Source organism: Triturus cristatus, chromosome 7 (assembly GCF_964204655.1).
Source record: "Triturus cristatus chromosome 7, aTriCri1.1, whole genome shotgun sequence".
Taxonomy (NCBI): Eukaryota; Metazoa; Chordata; class Amphibia; order Caudata; family Salamandridae; genus Triturus; species Triturus cristatus.
In genome coordinates, this window is record NC_140590.1 from 377,719,460 (window position 1) to 377,738,448 (window position 18,989).

Here is an 18,989-nt window from a genome sequence, read left to right on the forward strand (position 1 = left end):
TCTTCTTCTTGAAAAATTTCCAGAGTTTTGGAGGATATCTGTTGGTGCATTTAACTGTGTCCACAGCGCCAAGGTGATCTTAGACAGACAATGTGGTGTTCAGGCCACGGATACTTCTAATTGCACTAGAGCAGTATTGAAAAGGTAGTTCATTCCATCACCCCTTTTATGGTCTGCATTCTCCATGTCGGTACACGTGGTCCCCAAAGGGCGCAGGAAGACCCTGGAATCCAAGCAGAAGTCGGCAGTTCTCCAAAGGTATGAGGACCACAACTAACTTTGTGCCCTCTCAATCTATGTTCAAACCGAATGGCAGAAAACAACAATCTCAGATGGAGTCTGTGCCCATGCACAATGTGGATCAAGGGAGGGAGTCACAGCACACCTTGTGATTCAGAAGACTTCTTCAAAGAAAAACAACTTCCAAACATCCAAGTCTAACACTAGATGGCAGGAGTATGCAAAGCATAGATGCCACAAACAGTCTTTTACAAACGTATAACAATTTGGTGAGGATTATTTCTTGTTCTGATGGCTAGTCCACTTCAATTAGTTACTGCGTCAGTACTGGTGCCAGATTTTCTGATTTCTACAGATCCAAAGATATCCAAGGCAGCACATAATGCAGACTGAGAGGCTGTTTCATCTCAAGGGATGCACCTTCATAGAGACACTTTTAAAGAGGAGAAGTAAACCTTTTCCAGAAGCAGCTCTTTTTTACACATGGGCAGAGCAGAGGCGCGACCATGTGACATCGCCATGGACAGGGGAATTCACTGAGTTTGAGTTTGCAAACCTCATTTGTCACTGGGCACATGAGTGGGTGGCTCTTAGGTGCATGGAGGATCCCACCAAATCTCTATTAGCCCAAGCACTTGAGATTTGGCCATTATGTATTTACAATGCTAATAACTGCCTGAAAGAGGTGCATCTGTACACTGAGATTAATGTACAAGTTACTTTCCTTCGGTAACGATGTATCCGGTAGAGATGATTCTAAACGCAGATTCCTTAACGTAGAATCCTTAACGTAGAATTATCCCCAGGTGTGAGACTGGACCCGGAAAACTTTCTTGCCCAGCATCTCTGCGCGCCGGGGGGTGGTGCCCCGTGACTCCGTCCCGACGTCCTCCGCGGGCGTGACGTCAGCGAGGTCACATAAGCCCCACACCGGCGCGCTGACGTCAGTTTGCTTCGGAGAACTTTTCCACGCCACAACGCAGAGCCAACACAGCAAAACTGAGGAAAGCATGGGAACAGTGTGCGAAAAACCCAGAGAAACAAAGAGACAAAAGGTGAGGAACAGCATCAGGTGGCACTGAGTCGCCAGGAGGCTACAACAGGAAAGCCAAAGCAGGAAGAGAGCAGACCACCCCTGAGGAACAACTGTGCAAGCCAGGTGGTAGCACCAGGCCGCACAAAAGTACCAGAAGACCACAGCAGTAAAGCCACAGTAGGGAAAGCGTAAAGCATCCCTCCGTGGAACCAGAGAGGACTGCAACCATAGATCACACAGCAAAGAGCCACAAGCTCGGAACAGAGGAGCAACAGCAATCCACCCCCAGACTACACAGTCAAGGAGGGCCAGAGCATCTGAAAGGAGCAGGAGGCCAAGGACAGGCAAAAGAACCCCCAGCGTAGACGACCGCAAGGGGATCAGAAATTGTAACAACAAAGGGAAAAGAGCAAAAGCAGGCCCCTACACTGGAGAGAACCCAGCTGGAGGGAAGTCCGACAGGCAGAAAATGAAAAGGACCCTCACAGAAGACAAGCCATCCAGAGGGAGGCGAGCGCAGAAAACCAAGCTGAGGGTCCTCGCAGATCGGGGAGGAAGGGTGGGTCGTGAAGGAATCTGCGTCGAGAATCGTCTATACCAAATACATCGTTACCGAAGGTAAGTAACTTGTACATCTGATAGAGACTACTAGCCGCAGATTCCTTAACGTAGAATAGATACCCTAGCCATACCCAGACGGGAGGAGGGCCTGCGAGAGAGACTCCCCACCAGGAGAGACCAGGGCCTCAGCAGGGGACATGGCACAAGAACAAGAAGGAAAGGACCAGGATATCCTAAGCCCAACCAAGAGAAAGAGAGCGCCCAACACCCCGCAGGGGCAGACAGCGCCCCAAAAGCCTCAACGAGCGCACGGGCCACCTCGAACCCAGTGAGAAGAGGTAGAACCCAAGGTATGGCCCACCATAAGAAACACATGCATAGAGACAGAAAAGAGCGGAATACACCTCGGGCGCAAGCAGCGGGCAAGGCCAGAACGGATCCACTGCCAACAGCACAGGTGAAAGAAGAAAAGCACCGTTGCACGAAGCCCCAGCGAAACCAGAGGCAGGGGCGCAAGGAAACACATCAAGTTCACAACGTTGGAGTAGAACAAGCAGGCCTGCACGGTCATGCACCACCAGCAACAGAAAACACCATGGAGCAGCACACTCCCGACAAGGCAGACGCCAGCCAAAGGCAGAGGCCAGGGAGGACCAGGACACACACTGACCCACGAAGAAGTGGAGGAAACGGCAGAAAAGAATAGAGATGGAGGACGGCCTAAGCCTGCCACCAGAACACAGAGGCCAAGGAGAGCCAAACTCTCTGGAGCATCAGACCGAGGACCAAGCCAAAACACAGGACAAAAATGCGGAACCGCTACAACCCGATGCCGCAGACAACAGGCCAAACCGGCCGAGCGACGTAGCGACAAGGAGAAGGACGGAGCTAGCGCAAGCTGGTCCAAAACAATTGGCAAGAAGATCGCACCTGCAATATACCGTGACGCCACGGAGAGCAAGGAACCCAAAAAGGGTGACCACACCTCCCCAGCACATGACAGAGGTATGTAATAGCTACAAGTACCCCACATAGGGTAGGTAACGTCCCAAGAACAATGGGAACACCTCTTAAGAAAAGATTTCCGCAGCAGAGGACAAAACAGAAAGACCTGCAGAAAAAACCCGCAGACGGCTTACCAAGCAGCCAAGAAGGAAGACACAGAAGGCCTAATCTCAGGGCCTACCAGGCACACCAACAGCCAAAACCACAAGACAACAAAGGGCCGGACCAGCAGCCAACAGCACCAAGGGCCCAACAAAAGGACCCCAAGGGCACAGCCACCACACAAAACACACAACCCGGGCTATCCGAAGCCCCGCAAGAAACCTCTGAATGGCAGAATCAGCAGGGGCGTGGAACAGCAGAGCGCCATCAAAGGGGAGGTCAACCAGCCGTTCCCTAACGTTCTCAGGGAAAATACTATCCTGTAGCCAGGCATCGTGACGAAGAGCCACCGAAGTAGCCATGGTACGACCGAGCACCTCCGATGTCCAGAGCCGAGCGAAGAATAAACGCCGCCAGCTCCCGGCCATCTAACACATGGTGCCGCGAATCAACACAGGCACCCTCCTGAGAAGCAGAAGATATAAGGGACTCCGCCGAATGCCACAAGCAAGTGGCCCTGGCCAACACGCAAAGAGTGTTAACGGCCCGCAAAGCAGCACCGGAGGAGGCAAAGATGTTGCGCCCCCAGGAATCTAACCACCGGGCCTCCGATGGCAAGGAGGGAAAGGTAGTCTGCAAAAGAGGGCCCCTGGCAGAAGGGTGGAGGGAAAGACAGACCAGATCATGCGGAGCAGGACGGTGGCGGTGCAGATGAGGCTGGGGCACCGGGTCCCACGTGGCAGGACGCCCCTAGGCCTCCAAAAGAGAATGGTGGAGCGCAGCCTTGAAGAGAAGCAGCAGCTCCCGTCCACCAGAGCCCTGATGGAGAACCTCCAGCAGATGATCCGTGGGGAAATGGGCAGCTAGATCGCCCATTTGCAAGATTCCTGCAGCCGTGGAAACTGCCCGAGTTAAGGCAGCCCTCGCCTCCGTAGGGCCCCGCGGCAGGGAAAGCAGTTCCTCCGTGGGCGACGGCTGCAAGCTAAGGCGGTCGTCCCCCAGCCCAATCGGAGGAAGGAAAGGCCAAGCTCGAAAAGGAGGAGGGTGGACCGAGGAATGGGGAACCTGAGGCACCTCCGGCGAAGACTGCGGGCGAAGACTGAGGACGCCGGGAAAAAGGCCACGACGCGGCGACTTGTCTCCGGAGAAGACGAAACCAACAACCGCCAAACCTGTGGAGAAGAGGGGGCGTCCTAAGACGAATCAACGACCCGACGTCGGTCCGGCGCCGTAGAGTCCGCCACAGGTGTCAGGTCAACGTCGACCGGCGCCGAAGGGGATGCCGGAACGACCTCCGCCACAAGGAGACCAAGGCAGGGTCGGAGCCGGGGCGGCTAAGGAACAGCGCCGAAAAGGCATCGACTCGACCTCAGACGAGGCGGCCGCCTGCGTGGAGTGACGAGAGGGGCCCGGGGACACGCCCGACCCTTAGCCGGCCCCTGCGGCACCGACAGGGCCAGCAGCCGCCGGCGCCTGAGCGGCTTCACCTCGGCCAAGGTCGACACCTGCCCAGAGGTCCAAGGGGGACTCGAGGACACGCCCCGAGCCCCGGCAACCTCCTGTGATACCACAGGGACCCCCGCGGGGGTTTGCAGCGAGGCAGAGGCGCCGTGGTCCGAAGGAGGGAACCCCGAAGGGCCGCAACCCGATGGCACCACATCCTCCGATCCTGGATCCGAACCTGTCGGAGCCACCGCAGGAGTCCCCGCACGCGGCAAGGGATCCGCAGACGTCTCAGGAGGAGAAGGATAAGAAGGAAGAGCCAAAGAGTCCTGCAAGGCCGCCGCATAGGCCTCCATCTGGGCTCTGGTCGCCCCCGCGCCGGGGAAGGGCGGATAGGGTGGCGACGCGCGGGACAGCACCACCCGCGGAGAACCCACGCCTCTAACAGGCCGGGGACCGGGCCGCGGAGACAAACTGTGACACTTACCAACAGGTGAGTGACGCCCTTGCGGCCTGGGAGAAGGACGATGTCGGAGACGGAAGCGGCGGTTCTTGACGCCGTCCGCGGGGGAGGGACGCGACGACGACCTGGACATGCGTGCCGAAAGGAGTTTCATCCGGTGCTTCCGCCGGGGCTTCATTTGCTGACACGCCTCACAATCTGTGGAGTCGTGATGCTCCCCCAAACACCACATGCAGATGGGGTGAGGACCCGTCACCGACATCTGGCGCGTGCATGACGAGCACTTCTTGAAGCCCGAAGGCATTCACACACTGTTCAAGAAAACGCTCATAGCGGAAAAAGTAGGCCTGAAACACAATCCGTGTCCGCGTTGCACGCGAAAAGAAGAAAACTGACGTCAGTCACGAGGCACCGCCCCCCGGCGCGCAGAGATGCTGGGCAAGAAGGTTTTCCGGGTCCAGTCTCACGCCTGGGGATAATTCTATGTTAAGGAATCTGCGGCTAGTAGTCTCTAACAGATATTTAAAATAGTTTATGTGATAACCCTCACATCCTCCCCTCCATTACAAAGACTATTGTATTGTATAATAATCAATCCACACAGAAAACAGTGCATTGTAGCTCAACTGCATCAATACACTTTGAAGAATTGATAAAGTGATGTATGTTTTTTATCAACTATCAAGGTAAAACATGCTTTTAAAAAGTCACTCAAAAAAGTGGAACTCCTGGTTTTCTTCAGGATTTAGGTATCTCTGGACATCTCATCTTTCACCTCTTTCTGAAGGCATAAAGAACATGGATGTCTAGCATGTTATAATGACCAACAACTAGAAACATATTTTAACCCCACTGAGCACTAAAGAAATCAAGCATTCGCTCATCCTTGGGAAGGTACTCACTTGGACTCCTGCTCCAGCTGCTCCTCCATTTGTGAAATCTTGCTCTCTAGTGATGCAATTGTCATTTTGTACTTGGCTCGGGTGGATGAGTCCAGCTCATTGAATTTGAGTTTCAGCTCCTTGTTCTGGCGCTCCAACTGTTGCCGGGCATTCTCTGCCTTCTGAGCGAAGCTACGTTCAGCAGACAGCTCTGTGGTCATCGTCTCTACCTAACAGAGAAAAGCAGAACTTTTAAACATGCGCATGACTCTGCATTCTTGGAAAGGAATTTGAAAGACATAAAATGAACAACCATTCATGGTTATGGGAAGCTCAACTCAAACACACCCAAGTGAGGATCAGAGATGGTAAGAAACACACCAGAGACATTCTCACAGGAACCCAATCCTATGCTCGGCAATTTAGGACATCCCAGGGCCCATCAATATTGAAGAAATGGTTGTTATGTACCGAAAGTTATATAGGTTGAGTAATTATCTTAGTATTGGATACTTCATCAACCTGCAGATTTTTCATCTCTTAACTCTCCAACAGGAGCCAGACTGGATCTGAAAAAATTGCATTAATGCTCCCACACAGATAGGTGCAGCCGTGCCTTCGAACCAACTCTGGTACCACCCCAAGTTGTGACATATAAGGTTCCACCAGATGCTCCGATGTCAGTTCTCGTCCCTGTTTCTCCACATCTGCAGATTTGAAGACAAGCCCGACTAATTTGAGAGGAATGCTGTGCACAAAATTCACTTGGTACCCTACAGTCAACAATAAAACCCACACCATAAGTCTGGGGAGGCGCATGGGTCAGTAATGAATCTGCAGGTTGACAGAACATCCACTAGGAAGATGGTTACACAAGGTAAATAAAAAAAAATTCAAGTGGATACTTCTGCCCGCGGATCTAGAATCAATACCAGATCAGTAGACCATGGATAAGGGTCTGACACATCCTACTCTGGAGACTAACAAATGGGCGTAACTAACACAGTGCATAGTGGAAGACATCCAGGCATAACGTCGTAACAACTAACAACACCAGCAGATATGGGCAAACAGTACCAAAATGAGTTAAATGAAGCAGTAAAGGAAGGAAAACGAATCATAATGCAATTTCTAATCCTCCTTAACAAGGAGGACATAAAGACAAAATAAGGCACCTACACATAGCTACCTGACCTCTGCACAGAAAAGAAGAGAAGGGCACCTCGTTCAGTAATGCTTTTTCTGGTAGATACCCTACCAAACAGCAGATTCCTCACCTTAGAATATCTGCAAAGGGCAAGACTGTATCGGAAGAATTTTTCAGCACTCATCCCGCACACAGATAGGTGGCATTGTGCAGCACTGCACTGGTTCCTTACCACCTTGAAAATGATGGAGTGGAGGCACATGTAAGTGCCACCCCGGCATGTTGGTGCCAGTTTCCTGTCTTTTTCCCTTTCCTCATATGCTGATAGTAAAACAATTTTTGCAGAGTATGCTGTCTGGGGACCTTTTCAGATGGTATAGAAACCATTGCACTGAATGGGGAGATGGGAAACCAGTGAAGAATCTGCAATTAGATAGAGTATCCACAAGAAAGAGCTTTACTGAAGGTAAGTAACTCGTTTTAATGAATACTTCCAATTGCAGATTCCTCACCATTAGATCAGATAACAAAGCAGTAACTCCCAAAAAAGATGGTCTATGGAAGGGACTCAAACCAAAAAGTCCTACACAACTGAACAGGTGAAGAGTCCTTCCTGTTGAGCCTGTTAATGCAGAAGCGCCTTGTGAACACATACACAAATGCCCATGTTGCAGCCTGCATTATAATTGGTATAATTTTCCAAATTCCAGTCAGGATTTTACTTTTTCTGCAGTGTGCAGAGTTTTAGAAACTTAATAAAAGCCTCACCTGGTTTTGCAACATAAAAGGATGAATTAAATAGAATATTTAAGTGCCCGATATTTTTTCCATGCATTTATGTGATCGATTTGACTATGCAGGTCTCTTGGGGTTTTTGAATTGCAGCTTCATGGAGTATGCATTTTTCATGTGATATGCTCTTGTTGTGCCATTCCAAGGTCTCCCCTTTGAATGTATCAGTTACACCAGCATATAGGGAAGACTTAGGGCTTGATTTAGATTTTGGCAGGCGGTTTACTACGTCACAACGGCGACGGATATCCTGTTCGCCGAAATATGACTCCCATAATATCCTATGGGATTTATATTTCGGCGAACGATATCTGTCACCGTTGTGACAGAGTAACCCATCCGCCGAAACCTAAATCAGGCTCTTAGTATCTGCAAGATGAGGAAACTTCCTGCAAACTGTACAATACAAAACTTGAGTCTTCTTAAAACTGGTCTCTTCTAGGACAGCTGTGTTCATTTTATTTTCTTCAATCACTGCCCACTTAAAATCTTCAAGCCATTTCTGTTGTACAACTCTCTGTCTTTTTGTTTGATTATACACCCTTTGCCTTTGGTGGATTTCTTCTGACTTCCTTTTCCCAACTGCTGAACTCTCTCATGCATTATGCAGTGGAGTTTTAGGTCCAGTGGTTCTTCCCAATCACAACCTGATGACTAACATTGTTGCTGCACTCCTTGCCTGTTGTCAGCCTTCCCCTCACTAAATAGCCAGCACTGCATCTGCCATCTGAGCTTCAGAATCTCCCAAAAGAAAAAACATTAACTATAACTAATTTAAGATAACAGGAACTGTGTACAAACTACCAATTTTAAAGGCGTAACAATGTTGCTTTCCATAATTAGAGTTAGATTGCTCCAATTACTTACTGCAATGATGTATGTGACGTGTGAATGGCTTACCCGTCGCAGGCCATGATGGACTCGGTGTTCCACTGAAAGGTTGATAAGAATCTTGATTTTTAATGCTATTACTGTATGCTCCCACCAAATATTTATCACTAAATGTAATGGTACTCATCTTACTGACCTTGGGATGGAAGGCTGAGTCTGCCTTCCTGGGATTCTAACTCATGACTTCAGTCAATGGTACAACAATGTGAAATGGTTTTTAATATCGGCAAGGAAAATGTATCCTATTTCCCCCATTTAGGTGGTTAAAATTCAGAGGCCTGATTCTGCTCTGCTGTGGTTCTACTACACTTACTGCACCGTTGACAGCTACGCCTCTGATTTCAATGCATGAAAGAGCAAGTAGGCAGTTGGTAGCCAGATTGCTACTCCCTGCTAATGAGCACCCTTTGGGAATGCACAAAGTGTAGCTGTCACCCACCCCAGACGTGTAGTGGAGACAGGCTGTCAGGGACATAGAGCGGTAAGTGTAGAAATGTCCACTTTCTAAAAGTGCAAAAAGCACAAATGATGGATGGAATGCTGAACAATATCAAACACTCCTCCCAGTAAAGAGATCTGGATAGCTTGACCCCAGTGGCATGGTGAGCCCGTGACCCACATCTGGGCATACCGGTCTCACATAGGGCGACAAATGCAAAAAGAACAAATGATGGATGGAATGCTGAACAATGTCAAACACTCACTCCCAGTACAAAGATCTGGGCCTAAATCCATTATTTTTTTCCTCACCACGCCATTCCAGTTTGGACTCAGCCATATGCAAATCAGTCTTGACCCTGCTCCCCATGGGAACAGTCCAGCCCAAACTGCCAGGCAAGGTCCTCTCTAGTCCAGAAACAAAAATCCTAGGACCAGTTTCGGGGTATCACCCCACATCAGCCAGGATAGCTTGACTTCAGTGGCATGGTGAGTATGGAACCCACATCTGGGCATACGCGTCCCATTTAGGGCGACAAATGCAAAAAGAACAAATGATGGACGGAATACTAAACAATGCAAACATTCAACCCCCAGCCACAGAAGGATTTAGGCCGAGATCTCTGTACTGGGGTGAGTGCTTGCATCGCTCAGCATTCCATCCATCTTCTGTGTGCTCTTTTCTGACTGAAAGGGCCCAGTCAGTCTGCCTGGCACCGTACATCTCTAACGTCAGCGACCTCATCTGTGGCATTCCGCAAGGATATTCGCTGAGCCAGACACTTAATGCATATAGATTTCCCTCTAGCCAGCATTATCTGCTCTCATGACATCACCGGCCTCTCCTACACAGACAACACTCTTGGGCTGATTCACAAATGTCCTCCGCACTCATGGCAGAGGCCATGCAATAGTGGCAGGAGGGCCTGCACTCGTCACGGTGCCCGCACTCGTCGGAGGACCTCCACAGTGAGTAACTGCAGCGCAGAAGTCCCGCCACCAGTGCGAAGGCCCTTTGTGAATCAGACCCCCCACGGACAAGACGCCCAGCACACGGATCAAGCTCAATGCCAGCAAAACTGAAACCACCAACTGGATGAAGACCGACTGTCTGAGGCTGACCATCAACAATACCAAAATCATAATCTTTGGGAAAAGTACTTTACTGCAGGAATTCACATGGTGATCAACAATGCTAGTGCTGACACTCACCCCCACCACTCATACCAAGGAACCTTGGGATCGTCATCAACAGAAAACTCAACATGACTGCTCAAGTCAACGCTGTCACTACCTCATGTTTCCGTACCCTGAAGATGGTGACAAAGATTTTAAAATGACACCCAATCAGCACCAGTCAAACCGTCACACACGCCTTTGTCACAAGTAAACTGATCTATGCAAGGATCAACAAAACACTCACCAGAAGGCTGCAGACCATTCAGAATTCGGCAGTAGAAACACTCTCAACCTCCAACTCCACACTCACATCCCACTACATCTGAAGAGTCTCCACTGACTCCCTACACACCAACTAGCACAATCTAAACTCCTCACCCACACTCAAGGCACTACATAACACTGTACCAGCATACCTCAACAATCACATCTGCTTTCACAAACCTGCCCAACACCTCCGCTCGTCTAGACTGCTACTTTCACACATTTCACAAAAAAGAAAACCAGATTCAGTGATCGAGCCTTCACCTACATTGCTTCTAATGCAGGGAATGACCTGCTGCTACACATAAGAGCCTCCTCCTCACTTCTTGGATTCTGCAAGAAGCTGAAAACCTGGATTTCTGGTTAGTCCCACTAGGACATAGGTTTTGCTAAAATCACTCCTGATCAGCACTAGGATACCCTCCCAAGTGACAGTGCACTCTAAACAATCTGAATAACATACCATCAAACTTCTTCGACATCTTCCATGTCCCAAAATACTCACACTGACATAAGAGGTCAGCAGGGAATCCAGAAGAGAGTCCCGACTCTAGAATTCAAAAATCTAAGATGCAGGCAAAAAGAGGCAGGAAAACAGCCTGTACAATGCGGGCAGCGCCATGAATGCCATTCCAGCGCAAGCACAACCACGCTTGCCTTAACCATGCATATGCATTGTTAAGGCAATGCGTGGTCTAGATGCTGAGATGGGCGGGCCCAGAAATAGGAAGGATCGGGAAAGGACACAGAGAGGTAAGTGGGTTTTGGTGGGTTGGGAGTAGTTTTTAGGGCTCAGGGTGAGGGCTGGGGGGGGCCGGGTTGTTTTTAGGGCCGGTCGGGGTTGCTTTTAGGGCTAATAGGAGGCGGGGTTGGTGTAGTTCTTTAGGGTTTGGGGGAGTCAGGCTAGGTTTTAGGGCTCCGGGGGGGTCGGGGTACTCTTTAGGGCTCATGGGGTTGGGGTACTTTTAAGGGCTCAGGGGGGTTGAGGTCATTTTTAGGGCTTGGGGTAGTCTTTAGGGGTCAGGGTACTTTTTAGGGCCAGGGTAGTTTTTAGGGCTCAGGGGGGTCCAAGGAGTTTTAAGAGCTCATGTCGCAGAAGTTTTTAGCTCAGTGGGTCAGGATAGTTTTAAGGGCTCAGGGTGGGATCAGGGTACTTTTTGTGGCTTGGAGTAGTTGTTAGGGCTAAGTGTGGATGGCATAGGGTGTGATCTTTACCAAACATCCGCATATCGGTCATACCTTTACGACGAAATTAGGTGGTAAAGGTGTGTGTGGGAAAGGCATGCCTGGGAAAGGAATGTGTTGTACAGACGCATTTGCGATTTAGGTGGCATACTAGAGGCACGCGTGGTTTAGCCATGAGTGCCACTGTCATACAACTGAGGAGACGCATTGCCTGGGTCAGCCCAAGTAACCTTCTGGTCAACATGGACAAAAGGAACATCCAGCAACCAAAAAACAGGAAGACCGTCTTAAGCCAGTGCCAGTCAAGGGGTCCTCATCTGATGCCCGAATGAGGGACATCGAGGCCAAGGCACCAGGAAAGAGACTGCCTGCAGAATGGCAGAATATGGCTAGGAAGCACCTAAGGGACAAAAAAGGCACCCAAGGAAGCCACAGAGAGCCACACCCTGCTTACCATGTCATACTTTGCTTCCTATAGCAGAAGAGTGGGAAGTTTAAGTGCACTTCATCGCTTTGCGTGCCTTTGTTCTTTGCCCTCCTTGGGCTCAAATAGCTATTTTGTTTTCCACCCACCCAACACCTGGGGTGCAGTGGCTACGAGGAAAAAAACTTTTGTTACAGTTGCTTTGCTCCTTTGTGGTGTACAAGATTCTATGGCGCCAAGGAGGAGCTGGGCAGTTAGGTCTGCATTCAGCTCACAAATGCTAAAACAGAGTTCAAGAACAGGTGCGGACAGGACGAACAGGTTACTTACCTTTGGTAACGCATTATTTGTTAGAGACTATCTAGCTAAATATTTCTTACCTTTGAATTTCTAGGTGTTAGGCTGGATCCCGAAACTTTATGCTGAGCAATACCCCTTGCATGCGCCGTCGGGTGGCTCCATGTGACGTCGTCGGTAATTACGCTGTGGTCGCCTATATATGCGTCACCCAGGCGCGCGGACGTCAGTACTTTTTTATTTTTTGCATGCCAGAAGCGCAGAGCCACAAAGTAACTGATAGAGTCCTGTGCAAAACTAGGGCCCTGAAACGGAGAGTAACCCTAGCCCCTACAAAATCAATCCGCAAAAGCGGGGAGGCATGGGTGGGGTTGTAAGGAATCTGCAGCTAGCTAGAGTCTCCACTAGATAATGAGTTACCAAAGGTAAGTAACTTGTTCATCAGATAGAGACTTCTAGCTGCAGATTCCTTACCTTGGAATGAGATACCCACGACATAACGTCCCGGCGGTGGGTTGCAGACTAATGCCTTACACTAGGAAGTCCTGCAGGACTGAACGGGCAAAATGCCCGTCCCTGCGGACCTGACTGTCCAAGCAGGAGTACTTGGAAAATATGTGCAAAGATGCCCATGTTTCTGCCTGATATATGTCCAGGACTGGGACACCCCAAGCCAATACCATAGTCACAGACTGGGTCCTTAATCCTTCAGGGGGCTGCTTCTCAGCGAGGACATAGCAGATCTTCAGAGAACGACTCAGCGAGAGATGGCCCATTTCTGAACTGCCCATCCCTTCCTAGCTCTCACGTACCTCACAAAGAGTTGGCCATCCATCCGGAAATCATTTGTGCGGTAAAAGTAGAACGACAGTGCTCTTTTTGGGTCCAGGCAGTGAAGATGCTCCCCTTCCTTAAGAGGGATGCGGGTGGGAGAAGAAGGTGGGCAGCGTGATGGATTGACCCAGATGGAATGGGGTCACAACCTTTGGCAAAAAGGAATCACGGATGCGAAGCACCACTTTGTCTGGAAAAGACATCATGTAGGTAGGCGTGCAAGATAGCGCCGGCAACTCACTCACCCTTCAGGCAGATGTAATCACCACTAAAAAGGCTGTCTTGATGGTAAGCAGCCGGAGGAGACAGTTGTGTAAAGGCTCAAAGGGAGCACACATAAGATAAGTGAGGACCAAATTAATACCACTGCAGCATATCAAAGGGCATGGGAGGAAACAAGTGAGCCAGCCCCTTCAAAAATGTCTGGTTGGTCTAGCAGCTGCAAAAAGGCAGACAGAGCAAAAAGAGAACCCGTGAGAGTTCCCAAAGCAGAGCCCTGTTGGGCAAGGGTTAGAATGAATAGAAGAACAGTGGAAAGAGAAGAAGAAAGTGGGTCAATAGACCTTTCTGTACAATATAAATAATACAAATGTATGCAAACGGCACACCTATACTGTCTTAGAGGAGGGCCGCCTGGCAGACAAAATAATGCTACATACTTCGAGAGGAAGGTCAACAGCCATAAACTGCCGCTGCTCAGTCTCCACGCATGGAGGCGCGGAGTTGACAGGTTTGGGTGGAGGACCCTCCCCTGCTACTGCGACAGAAGATCCTCCAGAAGAGGCAGCCTGATCAGAGGATCGATGCTCATTTTCAAAAGCCCTGGATACCAGACACTCTTTGCCCAGTCCAGAGCCACAAGAATAACTTAGACCCGGTCATTCCTGATCTTCAGAACCCTGGGCAGGAATGGTATGGGCAGAAAGGCGTCCAGCAGGCCTGAGCTCCTCTCCTGAGGAAAGGCTTCGCCAAGCGATAACCACCTTGGAAACTCCAGCATGCAGTATTACTGACACTGTGTGTTCTCTTCAGAGGCAAACAGATTTAGTCATGGTTCTCCCCACTGCTGTAAGAGAACTTGCGCCACCTCCGACTGGAGACGCAATTCGTGATCCACTAGGCATCGACGGCTAAGTTTGGCTGCCCCGTCATTCAGAGAACCAGTCAAGTGTTAAACCACCAGGGTTATGCCATGCTGTTCCAGTCATGTCCAGAGACGCAGGGCCTCTCGACAAAGGGTCCACGACCCCACTCCGCCCTGTTTGCTGGATTACCACATAGTAGGGGGAGGGAGGGAGGAGGAATGTAATAAAAATAAAGAACTTCCCTTGAACAGCTGGCTGCCGCCTCTCCTCCATTCTTTGTCCTCCTCATCTTCCTATACCGGCTGGCAGCAGCAGGAAGCACTCGGGCAGACAGCCTCGCCTGAACAATCACAGCGCTGCAATGCAGCGTTGCGATTGGTCTGAGCACCGTGTATCGGCGCTCAGACTGGAACAGGGAGCTTGTGCGTGTTCCTGACTAGGCTATGTAATGCAGTCTCGTAGGAACATGCAAAGTGCGCATGAACTGTTTGGTCAACCCAAGAGGGTCGGCCAAACAGTTCATGGGCACTTAGGGAGTGCACACCACTCTCCCCTGCTCTGGCCAGCCCCGCCCCATCACCGACTGCTCAAAATGAAAAATTTAAATTTTCATTTTGAGCAGTGGGGCGATGCTCCTCTGCCTTAGCGGAGGAGCCGCCACTGCCCGTGAATACCTGCACTATCTTCCTCTCGACAGAGGAAAGAAATGCTTTCAATGCCAACCGAATCGCTCGAAGCTCCAACAAGTTGATGTGGAGCCCCAGCTCCACCGGAGACCAGTGTCCCCTGATCTCCACCTCTCCCAGATGGCCGCTGTGAGAAGGTGGTCCTGGCATATGCTGTCTCCTAGTTATAGGGGACACCTTGCACCAGTCCAATTCGACTCTTATCGATGATAGGTTTAAGACAACCTTTAAAGAAAGCTATCCTAGTGGTAGCTGTGGAGAGCAGCCTTCAGGCTAAGTCTTGAAGGAGTGTTAAGCTTATTGTTTTACCATAGATAACTTCTTGAATGACCAAATGAAAGAGTAGCCCACACAGGTATAAATATAAAATATATGTATTTATTCTAAACAGAATCCCACAAGTCTCTTTATGAGGCTGAGGCAAAGTTACAATTCAAACACGCATTGATAAAAACAATAAATAGCACTGGAATCATAGGGCCCCAGGGGGGGACCAAACCATATATTAAAAAAGTGATATAAGAACCACGACAATTCTACAGACAATGCCTAGGGCATTTAGGATCGCTGGCCCCTTAAGAATCCACCCCAGGTTATGAGGAAGGGGACCCACGGGAGGCGCGTGCAGTGGAAATAGCTGCTATCGGGATCTCTATTAAAGCCTATGGAGAATGTCGCGGTTTGATTTAAACAGATTAAAGACACTTCTAGCAGGAGTTCAAAGTTAAAACTTTAGAGTTAAGCTTTTGAGGAGCCCACTACCACGAGAGTACCGCGGTACCACTGTTACCTGCCCCAGGGAAGCCGGGTGCATAGGTAGTTTTCGATGTCGGGTCGCGGGCTGATTTTCAATGGGAAAATGTACAAAACTGCTGCTAGCCAAAAGCGTCGATGATGCCGTGAAGATTGAAGTTGTAGATCTTGCAGAGAAGAACCTGAAAGCAGAGGGGACAGATTCTGGGTCACGGCACAGTGACCAGGGAGCTCAAAGGAAAGAGCCCTTCAATGTCGGGTGCTTCAAGTGGAAAGAGGTGTAGCTTGGATCTGCAGCCACGGGCTCCGGGAGGCTTCAAGGAAGGCCAGCTTCGGGAGGGCGACTGTCCCACGTCGGATCAGGGTCGCTGCGGTGTTAGTGTCCGGATTGGATCCACTAAGCCTTGGCAACCGCAACCCACGCAAGATGAACAAATCAGCTACTGGTGCAGACCCACGAGGTCTGAGAGAGATCTCCTTTGGAGAGACTGTAGAGCAGGCCTGGAGCAACCAGGGGAACTCTTAAATGTCGAGATTGTCCTCCGCTCGGGCCCACAAGTCGAGAGACAAGGGACCGCGGAAGGCAGCAAAATGGAGTGCGTAAAAGGGAGCCCACGGGCCACCGGAGGGGGCTAGGGCGCTGGTCTTTGGCACAAATGCTGCTTGGTGGTTGGCTCAATAATGGGCCAAAGCACAACTTCCCCACTGGTCAGGGTCGTGTGCTATGCAAGAGGTGGCGGGTGTCCTGGGGTATTGGGAATCTCGGCACCCACGCGGTCCACGGTGCTCAGACTTGCTGTGCACGCTCACAGGCCTCTGGGATGCTTAGGAAACCCACCTCGAGGTTGCTGGAAGTCGACGAAGTCCGTAGGAGCAGCGAAGTTCCAACCGGGTCACTTGCAGTGTTTCAGGTGCCTGCCAAGCAGGGGGGTAACTCCTTTACCCCAAGGGAGATTTCTTCAGTCAGCTGGGCAGCAGCTCGTCGAAGGTCAAGTCTGTGAAGTCCAAGATTAATCTGAGGCTCTGGGGCCACGTTATTCACCTTTATCCCCAAGATTAGGGGAGTGTCCAGAGTAGTGTCCACCAATGAGAGGTGAGGCGGGAAAGGGTGGCTACACCCTCTCCCCTTTGTGTGTTTCCCGCCTGGGCGATGGGCAGGATGCCCCTGAACCGGTTCCAGGCGGTGTATGCAGAATGTAGGCGCTGTAGCTGCCTACGTGCAACTCTGAAAGGCAACATATGGTGCACCCACCCTATTCCAATCCACATATCCTGTCTGGGGAGATGCTAGCACCTCCCTGCCACAGGAGCCCTATTGTCCAGCTGGCGAGGCTGGGATCTTCCCCAGCAACAGCCAGCCAGAGTCGTGTGGGTGGCGGGTAGTAGCCATTTTGTACTACGTGTGCACTTTTAAATTGGTGTCTGAATTCTGCTGCTTTTCCAATATCGCCCCTCTAGCAGGGGGGAATCGTGCCCTCATGCCCATGGCTGGACTGGGGGTAGGATTCCTACATGTTTGACACCAAACACGATATGGTTCTGTGTAGCCATTCTCAAGTTATCACGCTATCGCGATAGACTTATAATGCGGTTAAGAGTATATGGTATGACTACACTACAAACAACCCAGCAATGATTTTACGAAGGTTGCAGAGAGGCCCTACTCAGGTAGGGGTCCCCCCTCACACATACCTCAGCACCCTGCCTTGTAGGATTAGCAAGGCCTGCTATAGGGGTGACCTATGAGAGTATATGTGTTGTAATGGGGTGGGATATAGGGTACCTATATCCCTGTAAGGGGTGCTAGCACCACCTTACCCAGACTACGGTAGTGGTCTGGTGGTCTCAGTTTGTATGGCTGTCCCAGGGTGGCTCAATAAGTGCTGCAGCCCTGGTAGGCCTACTGAGGGACCCATGCCCTGGGTACCTAGTGTACCATCTACAAGGGACTGTCAGGGCATCCTCAGCATCCAATTGGTTTGTACCTAGGGTACTCACATCGTTTAAGAGAGGAAGCAGATAGGCTGGGGTCCTGGATAGCAGGGCCACAGCCTGGCTAGAGTCATAAAACAGTCAAAACATCAGCAAAAAGTTGGGGGCAACTATGCAGTCGATGCCACTCTCCTACAGCCGCCACATCCCAGAAGTGAAGCATCTGTCACGACTGTGAGATCTGGTTGGGTAAGAGAGAGGGGCCTGCCAATTGTGGTTCGTCAATTTCCCCGATGCTGTGGCCACTGGAACGTCAGGTCCTACGGCAGAGCCCGCATACGCCACCTGGGATCCTTTACCAACAAGATGCACAGAAGGTTATAAGGCCTAACAGTGCCTGGGTCAATCTCACCGAAATCCAGGATAGAAGCTGAAACATCGGAATCATAACCTGAATAGCCTGGACTCACTGCTCAGGAGGATACGCCTGAAACTGCACTGTGTCCAGAACAGCTCAGATAAAAGGGAGGATCTGAGAAGGAATCAGGTGTGACTTCGGCATGTTTATAGAGAACCTCCCGCGAATGCAGGAGGCCCGCCATAGTCTGAAGTTCGAAGAAGACAGTTTGGGGCGAGGGCGCCTTCAACAGCCAGTCGTCGAGGTAGAGGTGCGACCACCGCCATCACCTTAGTGAACACCCGAGGGACACTGGTAAGGCCAACTGTAAACTGAAAGTGCTCGTGGTCTACCTTGAAACACAGGTAATGCCTGTGGCCCGGCAGGATGGGGATGTCAAAATACTCATCCTGCAGGTCCAACGCAATCATCCAGTCTTCTTGGGCTAGGGCAGACAAGACCTGAACTAAAGTAAACATCTTGAATTTCTCCTTCTTGAGGAAGAGATTGACGGTCCAAAGATCAAAATGGGCCTCAACCCATTGTTTTTCTTCAGAATCAGAAAGTAGCAGGAATAACAGCCACTGCCTTCTTCTGAATCCTGGACCTTCTCTATAGCTCCCTTGGCCAGGAGAGCTGTAACTTCCTCTTGGAGCAATTTTAAGTGATCCTCTGCCAGCCGTTCATGAGTTGGCAGGATGGGAGGAGGTAAAGAAAGGAAAGGCAGAGAATAGCCCTACTGAGTGATCTGCAAGACCCACTTTTCCGATGTTATAGACCTCCAGCAGAGAAGATGATGATGAATTCTCCCACCAACTGGAGTGGTGTGGTCTTGCAGAGTCAGACTAGGAGTGCTTGGAGGCTGCCGAGGGCAGGTGGCCGACAACTTCTGGCTTCCAAACCTTGGTTGGAATGAACAGTATCAACGTCTTCGCACAACTTGGGAAGTTTGCA

The 18,989-nt window shown here is 50.4% G+C and overlaps 1 protein-coding gene across 5 annotated transcripts in view; it reads right to left on the bottom strand.

Moving 5' to 3' along the window:
• The window catches only part of LOC146809721 (uncharacterized), a 614,997-nt gene that overhangs the window by 56,754 nt on the left and 539,254 nt on the right, over positions 1-18,989 (bottom strand). For all 5 annotated transcript variants that reach the window (XM_085616561.1, XM_085616559.1, XM_085616558.1 and 2 more), the window contains one exon: positions 5,753-5,961. In XM_085616561.1, coding sequence (XP_085472687.1) covers positions 5,753-5,961 — 209 coding nt within the window. The remainder of the gene's footprint in view (positions 1-5,752; positions 5,962-18,989) is intronic.